This window comes from Larus michahellis, chromosome 3 (assembly GCF_964199755.1).
Source record: "Larus michahellis chromosome 3, bLarMic1.1, whole genome shotgun sequence".
Classification (NCBI taxonomy): domain Eukaryota; kingdom Metazoa; phylum Chordata; class Aves; order Charadriiformes; family Laridae; genus Larus; species Larus michahellis.
In genome coordinates, this window is record NC_133898.1 from 107,774,105 (window position 1) to 107,797,556 (window position 23,452).

At 34.7% G+C, this 23,452-nt stretch overlaps 1 protein-coding gene across 1 annotated transcript in view; it reads left to right on the top strand.

Annotated features, from left to right (window-relative positions):
• Positions 1–23,452, top strand: part of CSMD1 (CUB and Sushi multiple domains 1) — a 1,197,588-nt gene that overhangs the window by 1,061,005 nt on the left and 113,131 nt on the right. Inside the window, exons 42-46 of the mRNA XM_074581652.1 lie at positions 3,559–3,747; positions 9,821–9,998; positions 12,520–12,665; positions 14,685–14,765; positions 14,923–15,036. Coding sequence (XP_074437753.1) covers positions 3,559–3,747; positions 9,821–9,998; positions 12,520–12,665; positions 14,685–14,765; positions 14,923–15,036 — 708 coding nt within the window. The remainder of the gene's footprint in view (positions 1–3,558; positions 3,748–9,820; positions 9,999–12,519; positions 12,666–14,684; positions 14,766–14,922; positions 15,037–23,452) is intronic.

The window sequence follows — 23,452 nt, forward strand, 5'->3', positions numbered from 1 at the left end:
AAGACAGCTGGAGCACCTCTCCTGTGAAGACGGGCTGAGAGAGTTGGGATTGTTCAGCCTGGAGAAGAGAAAGTTCCAGGGAGACCTTACTGTGGCCTTTAAATACTTAAAAGGGGCTTGTAAGAAAGATGTAGAGAGACTTTTTACCAAGGCCTTTAGGGACACGACAAGGGGCAACAGTTTTAAACTGGAAGAGAGCAGATTTAGATTGGACATAAGGAAGAAATATTTTAAGATGCGGGTGGTGAGACACTGGAACAAGTTGCCCAAAGGAGTTGCAGATGACCCATCCATAGAAGTGTTCAGAGGCAGATTGGATGGGGCCTTTGGCAAGCTGATCTAGTGAAACATGTGCGTACCCATGGCGAGAGTGTTGGAACTGGATGATCTTTAAAGGTCCCCTCCTTGCGTCTGTAGTTATACGCAGCATCATACTGGAGGAATGTACAATAAGCCTAAATGGAAGTTTTAAGTAGCCTTAATTGTGAACTTTCCTAAGATTTGTTTGCATGCTCAACTCTGTGCTAGTACAATTTTTCTGTAAAGTAATTATTTCCATGTCAAAGTGTTATAGATGTATGTGGCACTTACAAAGGCAATAAGTCACCCTAGTGTTAATGTAAGAAGGAAAGTACTTTTGAATCATAAAAACAAGATAGCAGAGGATCAATTATATTTCTTTTGTGATTTACACTCTCTTATTACCAGTGGAAAATATATTGCACAAAGAAATGCCAAATGTCAATACAAGATCATTTTAAAATTCAAGTATTTGACTGCTGCCAGCATTGGAATTAAATATTTTTCTCAGATTTCCTTTACGTTGGGCTTCATTTTAAGTTCTCACTAGAGTTCTTTCTGCTCTGAAATGGTATATCATTTTTTAAAGCTCAATACCAAACAAGTCTTTGGGCATGACACTCATAAAAAAAAGCTTTCTTTTGTGAGGTATGACATCAGGATTTGTGGGTAATATTTGATAGTGATGACTGAATAATGAATTGCTCTGTTAAATCCGGTATAGTTGTTGCATATATCAAAAGAACAGGGAAGAATATAATTCATATTTATATTAAAACTATAAAACATATTCCCTGAGTGGCCTATAAATCATGATATCATAGTCAGATGGACTTATAGTTACTCCAATAATTTATGAGTCATCTATAGGATTTATACCAGAAGTCACAGGCAGAGAGTATCTTCACATTTTACACTTTTTTAAAAGAAAAAAAAAACAACAAACAACTGTGCCCTGCCCATGTGCAAGTGCTTTCACCCTTGACTGACTGACCTTCAAATTTATGGTAATCTGCTTTAGGCAGGGGTTCTATTCTTACTAAAAAAAATGCCAGAACAAACACCAAAAGTTTCTGTATGTGTTTTCTTTACCTTACTTACAATAGGAGAAAAGCATATACATCTCTGCAGAAACACTAAGTAGAATTTTAAAAGCTAGGCTTTATTTTTTCTATTAACAATCAAAGGGACTTTAAGGAATGTTGTGCAAATTAGAGGGACAGAGAGATGTTGATGTTCTTTCAGGATTTCCTCTTTCACCTGAGCTCTTCCTGTGTTTTCTTCTCATGTAGACCAGTGAGATAAGTTTTTTTCTGAAACAAACTTTTAAGACTAACTTAAAAAATCTGAGACCATATTAAGTACATTTAAAATTTAATTTATGAATAAAAACTAACCAGTAAGGAAGGATATTTTTCTGTGTATTCATCTCCTTGAAAGGTTGTTCAAAGTTTAAAAGTTCCAGTAATTATTGTCATTGTTCCAAAACATTGTCATTGTAACTATTGGGCAATGTAGTGCTGCCCCTTGTCAAATAAGTCTGTGAGATCCTCTGACCCTCCAGAATAATCTTCTATTAAATTTTTAATATAATTTGCTACGTAGCTTTTTATATAATTGAATATATTAGTCTTAATATACCCTGTATTCTTAAATAATCTTTCTAGTACTCTATTTTGTATAAACATGTTGATAATAATGATATTATCTCTAGTAATACTATATGAATAATGATAGCAGGAGTAATAATAGCATTAAAAATTAACGAGCTTTTACTAGATTTAGTGCAAAATTTTAATGAACTGTAATTAAGGTAGAATAAAGCTTTTTGTATATTCTTCCCAGTAGCAATTAATTCTGATTGCTAAGTTTTCGTTTGCTTTTCTTAATTTTTAGTTATTTAGGGAAAGAGGAGTCTGATTTATTAGAGGGTTTTGGAATGTTTCTGGTACCTCCACACCTCTTCCAGGTTTGTGGTGTTACAAACACTGGATTCTGGATTCATTGAATGAATTAGGGGAAAAAAGAAAGCCTTATCAAAATAAATCTTCTATTTATTTCATAGCATGACTGTAATCAGCAATGACTAAAAAAAATCATGACAGTAGCTGTACTTCAGTGAAGCAATTAAGTAGAAACTTCACTTAAAATAAGCACTTAAGCACACCTAATGTGTGTTCAGCTTAATCTTGCTGAAATGGCTTGTTTAAATAATCTAATTTATAATAATAAGTATATACTTCCAGGATGAACATGTTCATATTGTAATGATTAGCTTTGAAAAAATAACTTAATACTTTGTTCAAGAATATGTTCTTTCTTCATCTCTCACTGTATTTTTAGAGCTTGGACTATATGAAACACACTGGTGCTACTGGTCTTATTTGAACTTTCTTATCTTCAGACAGAAGTATTTCATAACTATAAACGGAATGCTCAGAGCAAGCAGGGCATTCATCTTTTCAAGAATTATTTCTTAATGGCAGCTACTTGCTGTCTTTTCTGTGTGAAGTTGTTTGTGAATGATTCTACATAACATTGTTAAAAAACTGCGTTTCTTTTTTGCTTCCGTTGGAACTATTTATCATTTAAATATTCTAAGGAAATATATCTCCAATATGGCAACATGTAATTTTAAATTATCTTTATATCTTAGTAAATGTTACTATCGAATGCCCTCGCTGAATTTTCAGCACACTATTTTGTATGAATTAGATATGTTTAATTGAATAATATTTTGAGGTCTTTGAAAACATAAAAACTGACATTAAATATGATGAATCATTAATATGATTTTTTGTATGGAGATATATCTAGAAGGAACTTTTTCCTTGGTAGACTTCTCTCTTTTCTATATCTTTCTGATGTTCTATAACTTTATAGTCTTTCTTTAATCCTTTTCATTTTTTTTGGTCAGGTGATTTTTTTTTTTGCATAGTTTAATATATATTTTAAAATCTAATGGATTGTGAAAATATTTTCTTTCATAAAATTTTAATGAATGAATGACTTTGTTATACCTTACTAGAATTCTTACTATGGTGTTTAAATGTGAAAACACGTTTCAACAATTGCTGTGACCATCTGGATGTTCCCAATGGATGGTTTGTTTCTTGTTATGTGTTAATCACTTTGTTGTTGGAGGTTTGGCATTCCAGTGTTTACCTATTATGGAATGCATTACAGTATTTATATTAGTGTTTTGTTGCTGTGTTGAGAGCTGACTAAGCAATAAAAAGTACTTCTGTTCTCTTCCAGCTTATGAGTTACAGAACTGCCCTGATCCTCCTCCTTTTTTGAATGGATATATAGTCAACTCAGATTACAGTGTGGGTCAGTCCGTATCATTTGAATGTTATCCTGGATATGTTTTGAGGGGTCAACCTGTTCTCACATGCCAACATGGAATCAACAGGAATTGGAACTATCATTTCCCCAGATGCGAAGGTAACTTTCTGGTAGTACCTTTGCTTCAGAACTCACAATACTTTCCGATTTTTGTTTACTTTTGTGCGTGTATGTAATGTAGCTTTTGCCGAAGAACTGCACCTTTATCCTAATCTGTAGTGTAAGCAGCTAAAGTCAGAACAGTATGTGTTTTTATAAATCATAAATATTTCATGAATCATGTTTCTCAGCAGTGATTTATTGTTCCTATCAATATCTGTCAGTTGTATTGATTATGAGAACTCATGATACGGCCAGAAATTATCTTAAAATCCATGTGATTTATTTATTTTTCCTTCTTTTTTCTGATTTGGGGGCAAGGGGGGCAGTGTACAATGTAACACATTAAATTCACCATTGTAAAGCTTTTACTTGGACTTTCATCTAAAAAAATGCAAGTGCAGAAATAAAATTTCTGACATTCCTTTAGACCTTTAGAGGCTTTGAAAAAGTCTTGTATAGGATGTTATGACAAAACCGGGTAGTCATTGTGTAGAACTGAAGTGGTGTCATAGATAATCAACTAATAAGATATAAAATAGATTGAAATAAATTATTTCCAGCATAACAAGAGGCTAATGGTGTTACAGGTTTTCACTGCAGAATGTCTCTTCAGTATATTTGACCCTGATCTTGAAAGATGGGACAGATGCTTCTCTACACAAAACACCCAATAGCTTTTAGGTTAGTCAAACCAGAAAAGGCTGTGAGGAATTAAAGGAAGCTCTAAGTGAGCTACAGGTATTAGCCATGAAAAACGGGTCAGTCATTCTACTTCAGGCCAGACTGCTAGAGGCTAGGAAGAAATTTTCCAGCGGGACAGGTTAGCGTAGTGTTTTCTACTTTGGATTCTTCTGTGCATTATTATTAGACATCAAGGGTTGAATAATGCCAGAAGCAATAGCTACATTAGATGGACCAAAGGTTTGCTTCAGCACTGCAATTCCTTGCTTCCCAAATGAGGATTTTAGTATTGTGAATAATAATGTCAAATTTTTTTCTTGTTATTTATGAGATAGGTATTCTCCTAATAACTTAACTGTATTGCTCTGTTTTGCACATGTGCTTGGGAAGGGATGCTTGTATTATTTCCTTACGTTGTCACTTAAATCCAATGTTACATGAATCTGTAACATTTAAGCTCTAGTTCTGTAATAGTTAATGCAAACTACCATAAATTGCTCAGAAATCTAGTAAAGTGAATATATAGAGGAGGTTGAAAGTACTGTGTATTTCTTGGAATGCAACAAGTTTACAAGAAAAAAATGAAGTTTAAGATGAGTTTTCTGGATGAAGGTTTTCATAGATATAAATCTTTGTCCATTTGAGACTTGTTAAAGCATAAAAAAAAATTTCAAAATGCCAATTGTGTGTATTTTTTAAATATTATTTTTATTATTGGAAATATTAAACTAAGAATTAGTAACTCTTTTTTCATTTTTATTTAAACTGTATTTTATCACAATATTGCATAGACATTATTGAAGTTTGACAGAATCCAAGAGTAAGACACAAACATGCCCTTCTGGCCATGTTAATCCAGAGAACATCTTAACAGTCTAATGAAAGAATAATTATTAGTCCAGTTACAGTGATACTAATATTTAAAATTAGGTAATGCTAGAATGATATACAGACAAACATTAATATCTACATGTACACTCAGTCTTCCACTGCCTGTACGGACTTAAGGTCAATGATCTCAGACTGGGAGAAGGGCTACAAGATATTCATTTTACACAGAAAACCTATTTGTTATCATTATCTTTTATTCACAATTATAGATATATAAAATATTGTGTTACATCACAGACTTGTGCAAACTAAAATGAAGTAGTAATTAGTTATCTGATCATTAGATAATTGATGTCACAAGTTAAAACAAGTCTCCGGACTGCCAGAACAAGTCCAGAAAATACCCGACAATGACCTGTTTTGTTAGCTTAACACAAAGTCTGTGGCCTGTTATTAGCAGTGCACCATTATATTTACTGGACTACATGGCTAACGTTTTACTTGTTAAGGGCTTTTTATCCTTTACATATCTTTTCCCTATTTCATCGTTTCATTGGATCCATAGTAATAACAAAGAAATGTTCAATACCCTTTCAAGCTTGTCGTATGGACTAAGGGAATTATCAAAGTGAATGTCTCTCAAAAACATGAAGCAGCTTATTTTGTTTGTCTACTGGCATTAAAAATTGTCCCACTTGTGCGTTTTATATAATCATATTTTGATGTTTTTAGCCACCTGATGTACATGCTGTTACAAAATTTTCGTATTTTAGTTTTTCCTAATGAGACCAAAGATACACTATGAATTCCCAATTTAATTAATTGGAAAAAATCCTAGGACTTGGGGGGAAAGTAAGAACAGTTAGACCAGATAGCTCTTGATCTGTTTTTTATAAACATTTGAACATAGGAAGACAGTAAGAGATGTCAAATTACTAGAAGTCCTAAACTGATACAATTTTTCCAGGCCAGTTGTAGAGTTACCTCCCTTTACGCTACAGAAAAGTTGTGGGTTTATTGTTTCATTTGGTTTTTTGCTTGGTGAGTAATATCAGGGCCATCAGCAGACAGGGAAAACAATAATTAAAAAAGCTGGTAAACGATAATGTTGAGGCTGGAAGCTTGTCCTGCTAAGGAATCTCACTGAAGATCTGTTTTACTGTTGTGAAAACAAGTCTCAGGGATCATCTGATCATAGGAGAGAAAAGGAGTGTGCCTGTAAAGTTTAGCTAAACTGCAGGTACTTGCCAACAACGGAATGAATTCAGGCACCGCTGCCCTGCCCCAGCAAAACAGTGTTTTGAAAATATATTAATTGTTTATACTGAATCATTTAAAATTTGAAACTTTCTGTGATTTTATGGGCAATTTTTGCTATAATTGTAAGGCTAGAGTGCTATGGCTAGACCTTTAGGACTTTTCTTCTAGATTCTTCCCCTGAGTCATCTGAGATCTGTGGTACATAGCTGTCTAGCACCTGTTCAGTCATTCAGTTGTCTAACTTAAGCTAGTAAACCAAGCCTCTGGTCTACACAGTTCTATTCTCATTGAGAAGACAGATTTGTTGGCGTTATGCATTTATGAAAGGATGACATGGTTAAACTTATTTTATCATGGGGCTGAAGATTGGCATCCCCAAGTTCATAACTGACGTTGTCCTTGAGGTGGATGAGTTTCAGGTTTATGGTATGAACTTTCACAATACAGGCTTCTCTGCACCATGTAACGCTCCCTGTACTCATGATCCTTTTCAAGGTATTTTCATCCCCATACAGATTTTCACTGCTTCATTTTAGGTCATGGTACTTGAAGTCAGCCATCCCTACTTCTCTAAGCCAAAGAGTTACACCAACCACCGCTTGGTATATATATATACCATGAACAGTTGTGGAAACTCATACAACAAAGGGATCAAATATTTATCAACCAGATTCTAGTAAAGGCATGTTGAACCGAGAGCAGATGAGCAGAACGCACAGATTCAAAACTAGTCTGGCACTGGAGGACTGTCAAACAGCAAAGATATACATGCTTTTGGAAGCCATCCCCATTCTAAATCATATCCTTCACTGTGCAGCGGGTGATTTGAGATACATTGAAGAGCTTAATCTGTATTTGGGAGAAAATTAGATTAATTTCTGCTCACAAGATCATAGTAGAAACTTGTCCTGTAGTCATGCTCTAAGTCATGCTCCTGTGCAGTCAGGTTGTTCTAATGATATGGCATACCTCTTTGCATAACACATGTAGCTGTCAATAAATGACTAACTAGGTTTGGACACCTTTGAGTGGATCTTTAAAAATGTTTACTGGCCTTCCATGCACAATGTTGTAACTGGAATTAGGTATGAATTAGGGATGGGAGCACATGGTATGGTACTCATGCATTTGTAAATCAGCATGTGAGTACTGTTAGCATTTGAAAGTTTAGAAGACTTGATTATATGCTTTTCCATTTCAAAAAATCTGTGTTTCTTCGTACCTATCATTCGAAGTGCAATATAATAACTTCATTAATTTAGAGTGATTTGTTTATTCAGACTAAAGCTATTTTTGTCTTCTGTGAAATATAGTCTGTTATTTCTGTTTAATTTTCTGTCTCCTGTGATTTTTAAGTATCTTTGGGGAAAGCCTAGTATCAGCTGTGTGTATTGCTTATTCTATTAGAGTTTTGTTATCTGTGCCACTTTTTTTTTTTTCTGAGATAATTTATTGATCTGTCATGGCTAACAAGCATATAAAAGGAATTAGATTATCTTTACTGACATACGAGCTGCATTCTTTGTTGAGTATTAGAGAATAATGGAAGCAAAATAAAAAATGTATGCAATCACAGACAACATTAATAAATCTGTCAAAAATATAATAAACTCAAAATATGTTTAAGTGTAAAACTTCTATCAGAATAATCCTATATCTTAACTAGAACTTAAAGGATTTTCCACTTGTCACTATATTAGTGTCAGGAAGTATATTTCAATGGGGTAAGCATACTTGTCAGAGCAATCTTTTAGCTGTAAACATGGGGTAATGTGGAGAGAACAGACTAGATTTGAGACTGGACAATCTGTGCATGGCATAAATGTAGGGGATTAGGGAACAGTAAAAAATGGGCTCAAGTCACATTTTCATCATAGAGCCAACCGGCAGCGCTGATAGACATTACCAGCTGCCCGTGGCCTCTACCTGCGACCAGGAATCAAACAGATGATAGAACCAAACCTTAATTTTCCTTAGCTCGTTTCCTTTGTTGGGCACTGAAGGGTTGTGGTTCAGGAGTAGGTGCCCATCTGCTCTAAGATGGGAAGATAAGCTAAATGCATCATACTAGCTAGTGCTGATATGGATGAAGAAAGTGAAATGGTTAAAGCTTCTTTAACTGTCCTGTGAATCACGGAATCTTCAGAGTTGGAAGGGACCTCTAGAGATCATCTAGTCCAACTCCCCTGCTAGAACAGGATTACCTAAAGCACAAATCCAATGATTATTAAAAGGATTCCTCCAAAAAGGGCTACTTGTCAACTAGCCAGATGATCCTTCTACCCCAATGGTATAGCAGCTTTAAACCATACGGAAACTGTGACATTCTTCTGCATTTCTCAGTCCTTCTTCCCCTTTTCCTCTTCCTTCTCCTTCTTCTTTTTCCCCTTTTTCCCTTTTTTCCTTTTTCCCTTTTCCATCACTTGTTGAGAGGTGAAAAAGAGGGTCTGCATGACTGTCATAGAAACCATAACAATAATAACATTAGCTTTATGGTAAGGCCGAATGAGAAAAGTTCCAGAACTAGACTGAGTGCCCACAGATGAGATTAAGGTGTCACTGTAATGAGTGAGACTCCTTAGTTTGCACCAACGGCCATATGTCTACTCAGATCCATGCTTGCATCCATAATCAGTCAGTTTCCCCAAACTGAGCCTCAAAAGAGAGCACATTATTGCATATTTGCTACCCTTGCGTTATATCAACCACCTTTTTGTGTCGTTGATTTGCCTACAGATTTTATTCAGCAAGCGTACGCTAATTTGCGTCTCTATCTTCATTTTACTTGTCATAAGAATAATTAGCATACAAAATGCAATTGAAATGCCATTAAGGATGGCTAAAAAGTGTCAGAAATAAAGTGTAATGGTATTTGGGGTAATGAAAGAATAATTGACCTTTCTTCCTTTCTTTTTTTTTTTTTTTTTCCCCAGAATTGTGTTCCAGTTCATTTAGGGTTCAGCGGTATGGAAAATGCAAGCTTTGTGCTTGTTTATTTGTTTCTTAATCTTCAATGCAAGGAAAATCTGCCCCTTTTTAAAAAAGTGTGCTAACTTATTTTCAAGAATTCTGTATAAATTATTCCTAGTAGATTTTGATTGATTTTAAGAAATAAAATCTGAACTATATCGGGATAAATTCTTTCTTAGAAATATCATAGAATCATAGAAATGCTGTCTTTAAAACCTAAGTTGTCTTGTCCTGTGAAGCTTTTAGAATTTGGAAGCATTTTGGCATTCCCTTTGTAACATGAAAAAGCATGTTTCTCCTACTGATTTTTCATTTGTTTTCTTTTCAGCTCCTTGTGGCTATAATGTAACTGCTCAGAATGGTACAGTTTATTCCCCAGGATTTCCAGATGAATACCCAAATTCCAAGGACTGTACTTGGTTAATTATTGTACCTCCTGGCCATGGGATTTATATCAACTTTACTTTACTCCAAACTGAACCTGTGAATGACTACATTGCAGTTTGGTACGCAAAAGAAAAGTGATTTTTTTTTTTTCTGATTGGTTTTCAGATCTCACTGTCCCAAGCTACAGCTTTTGCTTAGTATTGCTCTTTAGGTTGTCATATGTGCTGAAGAACAGCATAAAACAAGTTATACGATTTGATGAAAAAAATAATATTGTATATCACCAAATGAACTCTTTAAGAATATTGTTCCAAAAGTACTTTGAAACTCAAACTCACTTATCAATCATATCTTTTTTGAGCTCTCTAAGTGAGGCCATGTGAGGTCAAAGTGATGTAATAGTCTGCGTGACATTGAATTATATGTTCCATGAACAGATGAGGCAATATGTTAGTTGTGGCAAAACTTTTTAACCTCTTCAGGCATTAACTAATTCAGGCATTAATTAGGATTTTCTTAAATTTTCTTAATATCTTAATATGGCTGATAGACATACTCTCTGTGTTTCTCAAGCCAGGATTTCAGCCCTTGTACCTCTGTGTCTTTAGGTTTCATATTGTATGTTTCCCTCCTCTGAACTTGTATTTCTTTCCCCCCAAACCCATCTTAGCTTTTTATCCTCAGCTGGAGGAAGAGGCCTCAGGGCCGTCTAAATTCTTGCAGAAGAATTTACTGCACCAGGGAGTAGGCATAGATAATGATGTAGTTGTTACATACATTCTCCTCTATGGCTAACCCTGGTCCTTACTCCACATAATATGCAAAGTGACTTGGCAAAAGGACAGAAATATAGGATGTAACTTTCCTGTGTGAGTCACCTGCTCCCGTCTGCCAGCTAATCCAGTATTTCTGTACCTACTGCTGTCTGAGGTGAGTTTTTTCCAGACAGCAACACCAAAGTCCATATAATACAGGGAAAATCCAGTCAGTTTGTGGAGACACATAACTGTTTATGAACTACCATTTGGCTACCTCTGGTATTGGCATTACCTATAAATCCAAGTCTAAAATGCATCATAGGTTGTTCTCTCTGGCATGTTCAGTTAAAAGCCTTCACTGGTAAAGATCTACTTGTATGAATGACTTCTCTTTTTTTGCCTAAGTATGTGCCAAATTCCTGAATTGTTATATTTTTCAATACTGTTTTACAGTTTATTTCTCTCAGTTCCCAATTGCCTGCGAATTACAAGCATGCTTTCCTTAGAGTTATCTTCTGCAGTATCAGCTCCTGAACTTGCTGTGAGGAGGCTGTTTAGTGTAACTTTAAGTCATTCATGTATATGCCATTCGCTTCTGTATGAAAAGTCAAATCTTAATATCAAAGCTTTTTTTTTTTTGCTTTTTCACCCCCTGAGAATCAGACTTTTAAAGTGAAAGCCTAGGTAAATTATCAAGTTCCTATTCAATACGTACTACTTTCACTCTTGTTTTCAAGGCAGTAGGAAGAAGAAAATACATTTTTATGCCATGTCACCTATAGTTTATTTTTTCTGGTTGTCACTAATACCACAGTAGAAACTGGCAGCCTGAATAATCCTGAAAAACTGTACAAGAGAAAAATAATTAATTTACATTACATTTTAAAAAATATGAGCTGTATGTACAATATATATACATGGCATGCATTCTTTTAAAACTCGAACTAGAATTTGTCCATATAGTGGATTTTTCTTTTTATGAACAGAATATCTTGATAGGTCTGAGACAGACAAAAATGTTTGGCTTTTTAACAATACGACTGAGGTGAACAACTATTGCTCTGATTTAAAGACAGTGAAAAGTCAAAAGCTCACAGCTTTCAGAGAGCTTCTAGATAGTCTCCAGCCTTCTCAAATACATATCACAAAAGCTTCTTTATTCAGTTTAGAATCATTACATATAACATATAAAAAGACCAGAAATAACAGTTGCAGAGCTCAAAAAATTCTTCAGTGATAAAAGCAGGGGGGTTTGTTTATTTTTGTATTCTGCTGTTCAGGCCTGAATGTTCTATGTGGTGATACTGAAAATGAAAGTAGCCTGATGTTACTGGAGTATATTTCTCCTTGGGTGTCTGTCCTACTGCTCCCCCCACCTCTTTTTTTTTTTTTTTTTTTTCTCCTTAGGAGATACCGTTGAGTCTTTGGAATGAATTTAAATGGCAAGAGTAACTTGCAACTTCCACACCTCTGTTTGTGTTAGTCATGAATAAGGACTTGTGGGATCTTGGTCAAAAGTGTTAGAAATATGATAAGATTACAAGGGTTTTCTAGATTTATTTTTTTTCAACTGATGCATGCATGAGAATTTTTGGCAGGAACAGGCAGAGAAAATTTCATTTAGCCAATAAATTTCTTGCCCGTGAAAATGTAAAAGCTATTATAAAGTACTCCTGGTCTCTCAAAAAGTATTAGGTTTTGAAGTTGGAAAGAGTATTCTGTGTTGCTAGAAATAAAAAGAAAATAAACTAATTTTTAAATCATTAGAAAAAACATTTTTTACAAAAATATAACCAGCTCTTGAGAGAAAAGAGACTGTTAATTTAAATCTTAAGTAAGTAAAGTGTTTCTTCAGTTGATTTTTTTACATTTCCTTTCATAGGGATGGTCCGGACCATAATTCGCCTCAGCTGGGAGTTTTCAGTGGGAACACAGCTCTGGAAACAGCTTACAGTTCCACCAATCAAGTCCTCCTCAAATTTCACAGTGATTTTTCAACTGGAGGATTCTTTGTCCTCAATTTTCATGGTCAGTTTGCTTTACCTCATTAACATCTAGTTACCACTATGAATCAGTGAATTTTAAAAATATTTCTTAACTTTATGATGTACTGAGTGATCTTAAATAAATTCATGCCACTTAAAGAGAGTACCTGAAGGTATCTATTTGTGTGGGGAAGTCTTTACGAAACTAGTCCTCAGAGTGTTTTTCTTGTCTGTGATTTTCTCCTAAAAGAAGGCCGTGATGCTTGGTAAGCTAAAGCACTTGCCCGAGAAGCAAAAACTAAAGTACCTGGCTTTAGTCGTCATGCGGGGAACATAGAGTTCCCACGTAACAAGATAGTGCCTGAGAAGCAGAGTACAGAGGATGATCAGTGAGAGCATTTTCCAGCCTTAAGCTGAAGGTACATAAGCCTGTAGTCACTATTGCAGGGTTGAGGACTTTAGGTGATAAAAAGTTAAGATAACTGCTCTGTCACAATGTGCAGTGCATTAGTCTAGCTAGGGGAAAAAAGAATGAATCTGCTGCTTTTTCTCTGCACTGTTTCTTTATTTTGCATAATAATATTTTCCATAATGTCTCATGGGTGGAAGTCATGTACAACGTGAACATTGTCCATGCTCTTAATTGAATTCAAAGCAGTGACATAGGCTACTGCTGAGAAAACCCTGCAAACCAGGCTTCTTGGAGACCAAATTGAAGAGATACACATTTTTTGAGCCAGCAAACTTTGGGAGATACCTTAGTGAAGTGAATTCAAGGGCCTTACTGGACATGCATAGAAGTACAATTTTAAGTCTTGGAAAATGTGATTGCTGGAAACCTGCTTCGTGTCAATTACTTAAGCACTTGCTTTTACAAGTGTCTAAGCAGGTTACAAAGCTTTTTTTCTCAGGTGTTCTCCAAAAAAACTGGTGCTATTAGGTATATATAGTAATAATTACATATATGTGTTTGCATATATATATTAGAAACAGCATACAAATACATAAATACACAGGAAAACATATATACTTTCTCCATCCTGTCCTTGGAAGCTCTCTATGGATGAAAAAACCTGAAACTCTCCATTGATGAAAAACTCTCCCTCTTTGTTTTTTCTCCTTATACAATTGCTTTACAGTGATGGGTTATACAAGCTTATGTGGAAGATAAGGGCTGACTCCCAATATTTTGTGTTTCTTTAACTTCTCAAAAACATCAAGTGGATCGGACTATCAAGTTACCAGGAGAATTTGTATTCCTGACTGTGATTTAGTTCCATGCAGAGGAGAGTTTTTCTATAGTATGTGCACTCTGATCACAGTCTTAAATCTCTGTTTTGGATTTTCTTATCCAGAAATGGCTTCTTCAGCTGTTCTAGGCATTCTGCTCCTTTTTAGAAACATGTTGGTCATTGTACCGGTCACCTTCCTTGTGAGATTGCTCACAATTTATTGAAGCAGATTTGAAGAGCAGAGAAGAGATTTTTTTTAAAGGCATTGTGTTGGGTTTTTTTTTGTGTAACTTATAAAGTAACAATAATACTAATAATAGTAGTAATAATAATAATACTAATAGTTGTTGTTGTTGTTATTATTATTACTGTTTTTTCTTAAAGTAAATATGTATACCTGTATCCTGAGAAAGTTTAACTCCACATATGCTTAAATTAACAATGAGTATGACATGCCAGGTATGTGACAGGTAATTTCAGATTTTCCAGGAAATGTAAACCATTAGCCCTATCACATGATGCAAAGGCAGCCACATGAAACAGCAGCATTGTAGCTTCAAAAATGTCCTCATAAACATCACAACTGCATCCAATCCTACAACGGATCTATAATTTTCTAGGCAATGTAGTATACTATGTATACTGATTTAAATTTTTTTTTTTTAGATATTATGTAATGTCATCACATTTAACTTGTAAAATGTTGTAACTGAGCAACCATGAAGTTCAGTGCAGCTTTGGTAATTTGGGAAATGTGAATAGGAAATTAATTTTCTGTAAAATAATTGTTAACACAGCAGTATTTAATCATTTTTCACTTAAATTTGCAGCTTATCAGTTGAAGAAGTGTCAGCCTCCACCCACAGTTCCAAATGCAGATTTGTTTACAGAAGATGATGACTTTGAAATAGGTGAAAAAATAGTATCTCCTTTTCTTTCTTATGTTTTCACTTGAATTCTAATTAAACTAAACTATTAATACATTTCATCTTCCACCTTCTTTCATCTTGGTATACTTCTGTTTGAGGTTTTTTTTTGGTTTAACATTTTTGTCAATCACTTTTTCAGGAGATTTTGTGAAGTACAAGTGCCATCCTGGTTTCACCCTTGTTGGACAAGATATATTAACCTGCAAACTGAATGCACAGTTGCAGTTTGAAGGATCCTCTCCATTTTGTGAAGGTAAATATATGCTTGCATGGTCTGTATATCATTATTTTTATCTTCCTATACATTAAGCATCAAATTTTTGGACACTGCATTTTCATTAATGTTTAAAACAAAAGTTTCCATTTATTTCTTCAATATCTAAGAAGTGCACACGTTTTTAAATTGATCCCTACAACTTTTGCACAGACGTTCAATTCTTTAGAATCAAAAGACAAGAGGCTTTATTTAACTACACCATTAATGAAACACTGATTTCTAAATTTCATTGTAAATTATTTAACATTATTTCATATCAAACCAATTATTTCTTTTCACCCCTGAAGGGTTTTAAAAATATGTATTTAAATTAAACTTTCAAAATAAAATAAAAAATTATTCTCTCTACTTTCACAAAGATGGTGACGTTTTATGACAGTCACATGAAAAATGCATTCTCAAATAATATGTGGCAAATTTAAATTCATGGAAGTTATTCTTGCTATGTTTATAATTACAGTATTTCAAACAAGGAATTTAAAAGTTTAATATGAGTAACATTTAGGTGTGCATTCACATACAATTTGCTCATCGTCATGGAAAACAAGTATATCTTGGAGATTTGTACTCAGTCCTCCAAATTATGTTTTTCAACAGATGCTGTTCGTTATTTTTTCTTTAGTTTGGTATAGTTTTTTAAATAGCAGGTGGCAAAAAGATTTTGAAATGTTAAAAAAGAGATTGAGAAAGCATCTCTAGATTTTTTTCCTGAAGTACCTCAAATGTTTTTGGGGAAAAAAGTTACTGATGAGACACCATCATTAAAATTTTAAGGAGGTCAAAAAGTGTTCAGAAGTTCTCATGTTCATAACATATTAAAAAGGAGTAGCTTTGATCTATAATATGTAATTATGGATTGAAAGTCTTCTATATCATGAGGTAGCTACATCCACATGCACAACAGGTAACACTGGAAGAACAGTAATTATTGTCACATTTGATTAATAGCTGTACGCGTACTTTCCTTCCTGTTACCCTCGATCTCTGTTTCCATGATTTAAAAGTTAATAAAGGATTCATAGTACAGAGTGCATTAGTGTCTTGATGCCATAATATATTTGATGCATCTGTAAGTAATTTCTCCATATGACTATCCATCCCCCTGTAAAGTTTTTACTCCACCCCTTTGATGTGCATACAATAACCTGGGATCCATCATAGATTGAGACACAGGGACTCCATGTCCCTGTTTTAGGTGGAAAAGATTCAGTATTCATTTCAGGACTCTCACCATAAAATATGCAAAAATAATGAGAAAAGTGTGTATTTCTGTATATTTCTTGATCAGATAACTCAATACTTACTGATGTTTGATTTTTTCCCAATTATTGTATTTTAATAAGATGATTGTACAGCAAATCCAGCTTTCAATTTTAACAGTAACAGCAGTAACTTAACTCTTGACTGTATCAATTAGAGTGGAAATAAAAAATGAAAGCCTAAAATAAACCAATCAATTCTTGTAAAAATTGCAGAGATATTCGGAGTTTTTGATTATGATTAGCTATCTGTTAAGCACGGGGGAGTAGTTTATTTCCAACAGTTCTTTCAGATGCTGTGGAAACTAGTTGCTTTCTTTGATGGTAGCAAAAGTTACTTCTTTGCAATCCTTTGAGACACTGTAGATGAATACTAGTGAGTCTGTACTCCCTCACAGACTTTGTAGATTTTGTGATTTCCTCCCCTTTCTCGTATTTGTTATTTATAGTTTTTCAATATTACCCTATATATTCTCGTTATAAGATTTTTACTATTTTATAAGTTGTTCCCAACATCTTTACTATTATTTTTTTCATGAAAAGAATTAAATAACACAGTTCCAGTTGAGGAGTAGATTACCACCTGTTAATGTCTTTCAGTCTTATATTGTTTTAATATGAATACAGCAGAACTTTGCTATAAGGAAGACATCAAATGAAATAATCTGATACCAAAAAAAATAAAGCCATTAGAGTGATTCATAGACAGAAGACAATGGAATTAGAAGCATTAGAGTAAAGATTCCGGCAGTTATTTTGGACAGACGTAAGAGAGGACTTTCTTTAGATAACTTGGGATGCAACTGATTTCCATTCTTCAGACAAGTTGTACCTTTAAATAAATTTAATTTTTCTTTCTGGAAAATAGAATTACTTGGTTTTAGTTTTATTCCGGCCTCTCCAGTACCTCTGTCTGTCTGCATGGATTATTACTACACGGAGATAAATGTTTAATTGAATTTCTATTTTATGATAACACTCTAGTTTATGTTTATCAGTATTTCTTCTAGATCATATGAAATATGGGTAGAGCATTTAAAAGTTGTGATTTTAATTACCGTCTTTATGGTGTTTACTCTTAGATAAATATATGAAATTACATGTTACATTCAAAACCTAAGTATCCGAATGGGAGAAATATGTATTTCTGGATCAAACAAAAAATCCCATATACCAGACCATATACCAAATGTTCTGTCTCTGGCCAAGAATGATTTTCTAGTGAAGAACAAAAGATCATTGCAAGCATGCGGTTAATTAAGGACTCCACCCAACTGTAGTTAACCCACTCATGAGCTAGCAATATTCTTTGTATTTTGAAACTTGTAGGGCTATTTCATCAATGGTTTTATTCAGTCCCATCTTGAACCCACGTAAATGCTTTAAATCTAGAAGTTTTATGCAAGAAGTTGCACAATTTATTTATGTAGTATGTGAAGAGGTTTCTCTGTTTCTTTACTTTGAACTTGGCAACTGCTGTTTTCACTTCATGTCTTCTAGTTCTCATGGGGGAAGAAACAGGAACGAATTGTTCTCTATTCACCATATTTATGTCATGATTCTATAGACCAGAAGATACTTCATACCTTTAATCATTCTTGTCATCCTTCTCAATAGCTTTCCCAATTTCTTTTGAGGTGATGCGGTATAGAACTGCATTTATACAATACTATCTGATCCAGATAGACTGGCAAAAATTGCTACTTGCTATGTAATCTGCATATCGTATTTCAAACTAATTTTTGGACTGCCTTCTTATAGTGCATATCATATTTCAAACTAATTTTTGGACTGCCTTTTAATTGTTCTGCATTTTACCTGTAGTTTATAATTGGTTACGTTGTCCTTATTTGGATCAGATTCACATTATTTAAAGACGCCAGAAAAATTTTTCATTCTCCTGAGCTGTGCCACTATGTTGTAGTAGGCAAGAAATATATTTATATTTCTAGGATACTATACACAAGTCTGATGACATATCTGACAGGCAAGAAAAATCGGTCTCAGTGACCACTTCTACATCTTTCTGAATGAATGACCTCCAGAGCAGCTGTAATCGTACCAGACCATACTTTTCTTACAGCTCTCTTTACCTTCCTTTCTGATCTGTCTGAGGACAGACTTTCTCATAATTCTTGATGATAAATCACCAGGTATTGTCTAATGTGCAGAGCCCTAGACACCCTACAGAACATGGTCTTATTGTGCATGAACTTATGTTTACCAGTAGCTGACCATTTGTGATTGTGTTTACACACTTGGAATCTCTGCTCTCATCCTGTCCTTATATCCTCTTGCTACAAATTTCTTTCCTTTTTTGATTGCTGTTAGGGAAACATAGGGATGTAAATTGAAGCAGGAAGAGCATTGCAACAGCAAGAAATACCCTGGTATTTGTCACAGAAATTGACGTACTAGTAAAACAGCTAATTGGAATTCAGTGTAAGGTAGAGATCTGGGTGCTTAAAACACTTAAAGTAGAGAGGTGGTGTGATAATACTGTCTTAGTGTGGTGATGATATTTATGAATAAAAAGAGAAATCAAAGATGGAGACAACAGAAGTAGTATTACAGTTAAATCAAAAACCTTAGTCAAGCCTTCCACAAAACAACCGAAACAGATTTCTCCAAAAGCCAGGTTAGGTAATCTCTTTCTTGAAACTAGGATATGATGCAAGTGTTATGCTATCCCACAGAATTCTTTTTTTCATGACACAGCCCCACTGCGCTCAATTACATGTTACTGTGTAACATGAAGATCTTTGTTATTTGCCGTTGTTCTTCTGTAAGCATTGCCTGTATGTATGAATTTATGCAAACTTCTAACAAATAACAGTACTTGAAATTTACATGTGCAACAAATGATTAAAAATGAATGTAAAATAGCTTATGTCCTCAAATATGCCTAAAGGAGTTTTTTTTTAATATTTATTCCTGTTATTCCAGACCATTTTACAATAGCTACTTTTAAATTCATGAGATATACTTATAAATAAAATATACTTAAATGTTTTCTGGGGCTCAGGTGTCTAGTTCTGTGTTTTGCAGCTCAGATTTTCTCAATTGGTAAACTTCATATAAATTCCTAAACTTTTAAATGTGCAGGGAGTTGAATCACCCCATAACTTAGGTGACAGAGGAGAGTCCAGAAGGCATCAAATAAACACTGAAGAATGTAATGTTAATGTGTTAATTGATTGACAAATAAAAGAAACAGTATTAACAGTGCCTCAACTGAAGCCATTTGTGTGACTTCGTATTTAGGAATATTCTGTTTTGAAATACCATGCTAACGGTGATAGCTAATATTATAGAACAAAAGGGTCCAAATTGCAGATTTTTGTTTTCACCTGCTGTGTGTATGATACCAAGAAAATAGCACTGTGGAGTTTATTCAATTGATAAATATTAGTTATTAATGGTATTAGAAAATGGATGTGCTCTTTTTTTTTTTTTTTATAGAGCAAGGTGAAGCGGTCTCTCTGTTCCAGTAGGTCAATTTTTCTTGTAAAATGTTCAAGCCTAGCTGCCACCCTAGAGATTAAGTAAGCTAAGGTACACTGGGGGGAAGTTGGTGGGTAATTGATTATGGTGGAGAAAGAGAGACAGCAAAGACTGGCAAGATGAACGTTGCTGATTTGCCACGTATCACCATGGTGTAGCCAGCCTTACAAACTGCAGAGGAGCAATACGCTGTCTGCCTTCCCATGTCCCTGAACTACTCCAGAACTGTTCCTCTCATAAATCCCTGCGGTATGTCTCCTGTGAATGGTTAAGGTTGGAAGGGACCTCTGGTCCAATGACTCTTAGACATAGGAAGTGAATCTTGGCCATAGGAAGAGCTTGCTATGTGTAAAGAGATTTGGACACTTCTGCTCTAGCACAGGAGAGGTACTGAGCTATTTAAAGTTTAGAAAGATATAAGAGTTTCATTTTTACATGAATTTTCTGTCCTAAGAATATGCTGAAGGACACCTGACAGGACGCTATTTTTGTCTCAGTACCACAGAAGAGTATTCCATGTCTTCTTTCACCCTTTGCATTACTATTTGTGCTGATTTGTATTAGAGAGGAGCATTTTTTTCCACACAAACAGTTTTTCCTCCCTTTGGAAATTGTTCTATTAGCAAAGTTTTGAAGTTCACTAAGGAAATGCAATAGAATATATGAAGGAAAGAATTCTTACAGCAATCCTACATTGATCTGTTTCTTACTTTGCGTACGTGTGATGATTTGTTCAAGGAAACTCTCTGACCTTTAAGCTGTTGATTTTTAATATTCACCCACCAAAGAAATGTTCTTAATTACAAAACAACTTCATACTTTTCCTCAATTATGAGAGAAGGGCATGAGGAAACATCTGCAAAAGGCACATTTTTCCCTGTGGTAAATAAATTAGTTTCCGGTCCCTTCTTAAGAATCAGCTGTGAGTAATGAGGAAGCTAGCAGCAGTCTTTCTCGGTTATTGATAACTTTGAGCTGCTTTTGAAAAAATGATTTTTTGTTGTTATTTTTTCAAGCCTAGCAAACAAGCTATCTTCTTCCCTTTTTTTCTGCTTCTCTTTTTGTCTCTGATGTCCTTTACAAGAAAAAAAATAGATGATCTAAAAGCAAAGCAGGTGAAAGAAAAAGCCAGAAAAATAATTTTCTGTGGGTTTTTATCTTCTTTTTTTTTTTTTTTTCCTCCCTGCAATTTCCTAGTCCTGTCTCTTTTTCTTTTTGCAGACCATTTTTACAATGGCCAGTTCTCATCTGGAGCATTTTCAGAGGTTTCTGAGATGCTCACAGTCAAGGTACCTGTGATTTCTTGAGTGTGATTGTCTTTCTTCCTATTCTATGACACTTCTCTTTCCGAAAGGAAACTAGCAATTTTCACTTCTCCAGATTGGTGAATTTTCTCTATTTTTTCACTGCGTTTACTTCTCTGGCTCCATTTCTTTCATATACTTGCAGTGATTTTTTGAGTTAGTGAAGAATATCTCAACGCTTTGTGACAATGATCTGTGTATCACTCTAAAATGATCTCAGGTTTTTCAAACTGTAATTTTGAATCTTATTCTTACTTGAAAATCCTCCATCCCAGATTCCAAAAACTTCATCTACAGCAGTAAGTAAACACAAGTTCATGCAGCCTGTTCTTAAGAAGATACTTATAGTGCACCTTTTTGGAAATGATACCTGTGGGAATTTAGCTGAAAGAACAGCCATACAAAGAGCCGTGATGATAACCTTTTAGATTAAGCCAACTGTAAACTTTTCTGGAAGAATGTACAGTCGCGCTTTCCATTTTATGAGATCACCTGGCTTTGGTTTTGTCTGGGCTGTTACCTGTGTAACATCCAGATTTTGTTTGCAGGCCCCAAATCTGAATGACCAGTAAATAGTTTGTTTCATGAGTAATTTGACCAATGGTCACTTCCATAACTCCCTAAGATGCTGAGGAGAAGCAAAAAAATTGAGTTGTAACCTTACCATCTCCTCTGTAAGTTTTCAGATATGGCATTTACTAAAAACTGCTCCAGAGGTACTTGCCACAGTCCCATATCTTCCTTCCAAATGTCCTGTTCTTTGCAACTGCTTTTTTGTCATGATTAGCTGTTTGTAGCCATTTCTTAAAGCATAGTTTATGCAGAGAAGTCACAGTTTTCCAGTGTTAAAGAGAATCATTGTGTCTCACTTGCTGTGAAAAGTCTGACAGCGTTACTGATTTCTCCAGTATATTTGTAATTTACTACTTTGAAGACTAGCTCTTAACCCACAAGTTGCTGTAGTGGACTTCAACATTATAACAAGAATTCTAATGAAGCCAATACTTGATCAGGAAAAGACATCTTCTTTTCTCAAAAATAGTCTTGTAGCATAAGCAAAGGATGATAAAGGGTAAAGCAGGTTGTGGAGCTGTGTCATGTCAGCTACTTTTCATAACTGATGAGCACTTTTACTGCATGTCTGACAGGAAATGCCATGTAGCTAGTCAAACTTCTACTCAGGGATAAGCCTCATGTATTTAACTAAGGGAAAATAGTTATTATTTATCTTGCAGTATGATTCTTCTGCCCAGTTTTGTTCTATGATAATTTGCGGATTTACTTGTACTTGCTGCAGGTTCAGGCGTCAGAGCATTTGTTGACTGTATTTTTCTCAAGTTGTTCTTCTCCTATTCTGAAGAATATAGGAAGTCAAAGTAACAGTCTGTTTCATTTTAATGTAATGAGAAAGAGAAGCTACTGTCATTAAATATGTGCAATGCTGCATTCTTACACAGAAGTTCTTGGGAAGTTTCTGGGTGTAATTTTGCTGCAGGTGTTTCTATCTCAAGAGACAACCCCTGAATTAAAACTGTCAAAAGGATTCTAACTACTTTATATACCATTATCCCATAGGCTTTCCCTCTCCTTGGATGTTTTCTACGAAAAATGGCTTTACCTCTTAGACACACAGTCTGCTAGAGCCAGTGCTGACAAATGATAGCAGAAAGGGACACGTGCCAAAGAAAAATTGTTTGCTTGCCATTTTTTCCCCAGCCCACACCTTGTTCTCCCTGCTTGATGGTATATCCTCACTTGCATATTACATCCCTCCTTTTCACAAGCTGACATTTTTCTCTCTGACTGAAGAAATTTTTTTACCTAAACAAGATGAGGGGGAGGAGAGGAAGAGAGGCTTTCAAAAACCTAATGTTTCTTCCTGCATTTGCTGGCATGATAATGCTACATATTCTCCAGTCTATGAGAGCAAACTTAAGAAGAAAAGGTTATGAGTAATAAGTAGTTTTTACTTTTTCATGCTTTCCCCCCCATCTTATATCCCTAAATAATCAGAATGGCTTTTAGGTAAGTGATTTATAATTTATGCTATAGTATAAAAAAAATCACAACTGAAGAGAAATCATGCTGGGGGCTCAACCTGTAAGTCAGATCTAGGGATGTCTTGAACAGTCAGAAGAGAATTGTTTTGATTTTTATTTTCTTTTTTCTGAACTTTGGTGCCAGTAAGAAATTGGTAGTCCTCAGAAAATGAGTTTGTAAGTTAAGTTTGAAACTCATATCTTTCTCACTTAATGTATTATCTGGAATCTGGGACAGTGAATGGAATGTTGTATTGTCCGACTCAGGCATGTACACTTTCTCTTA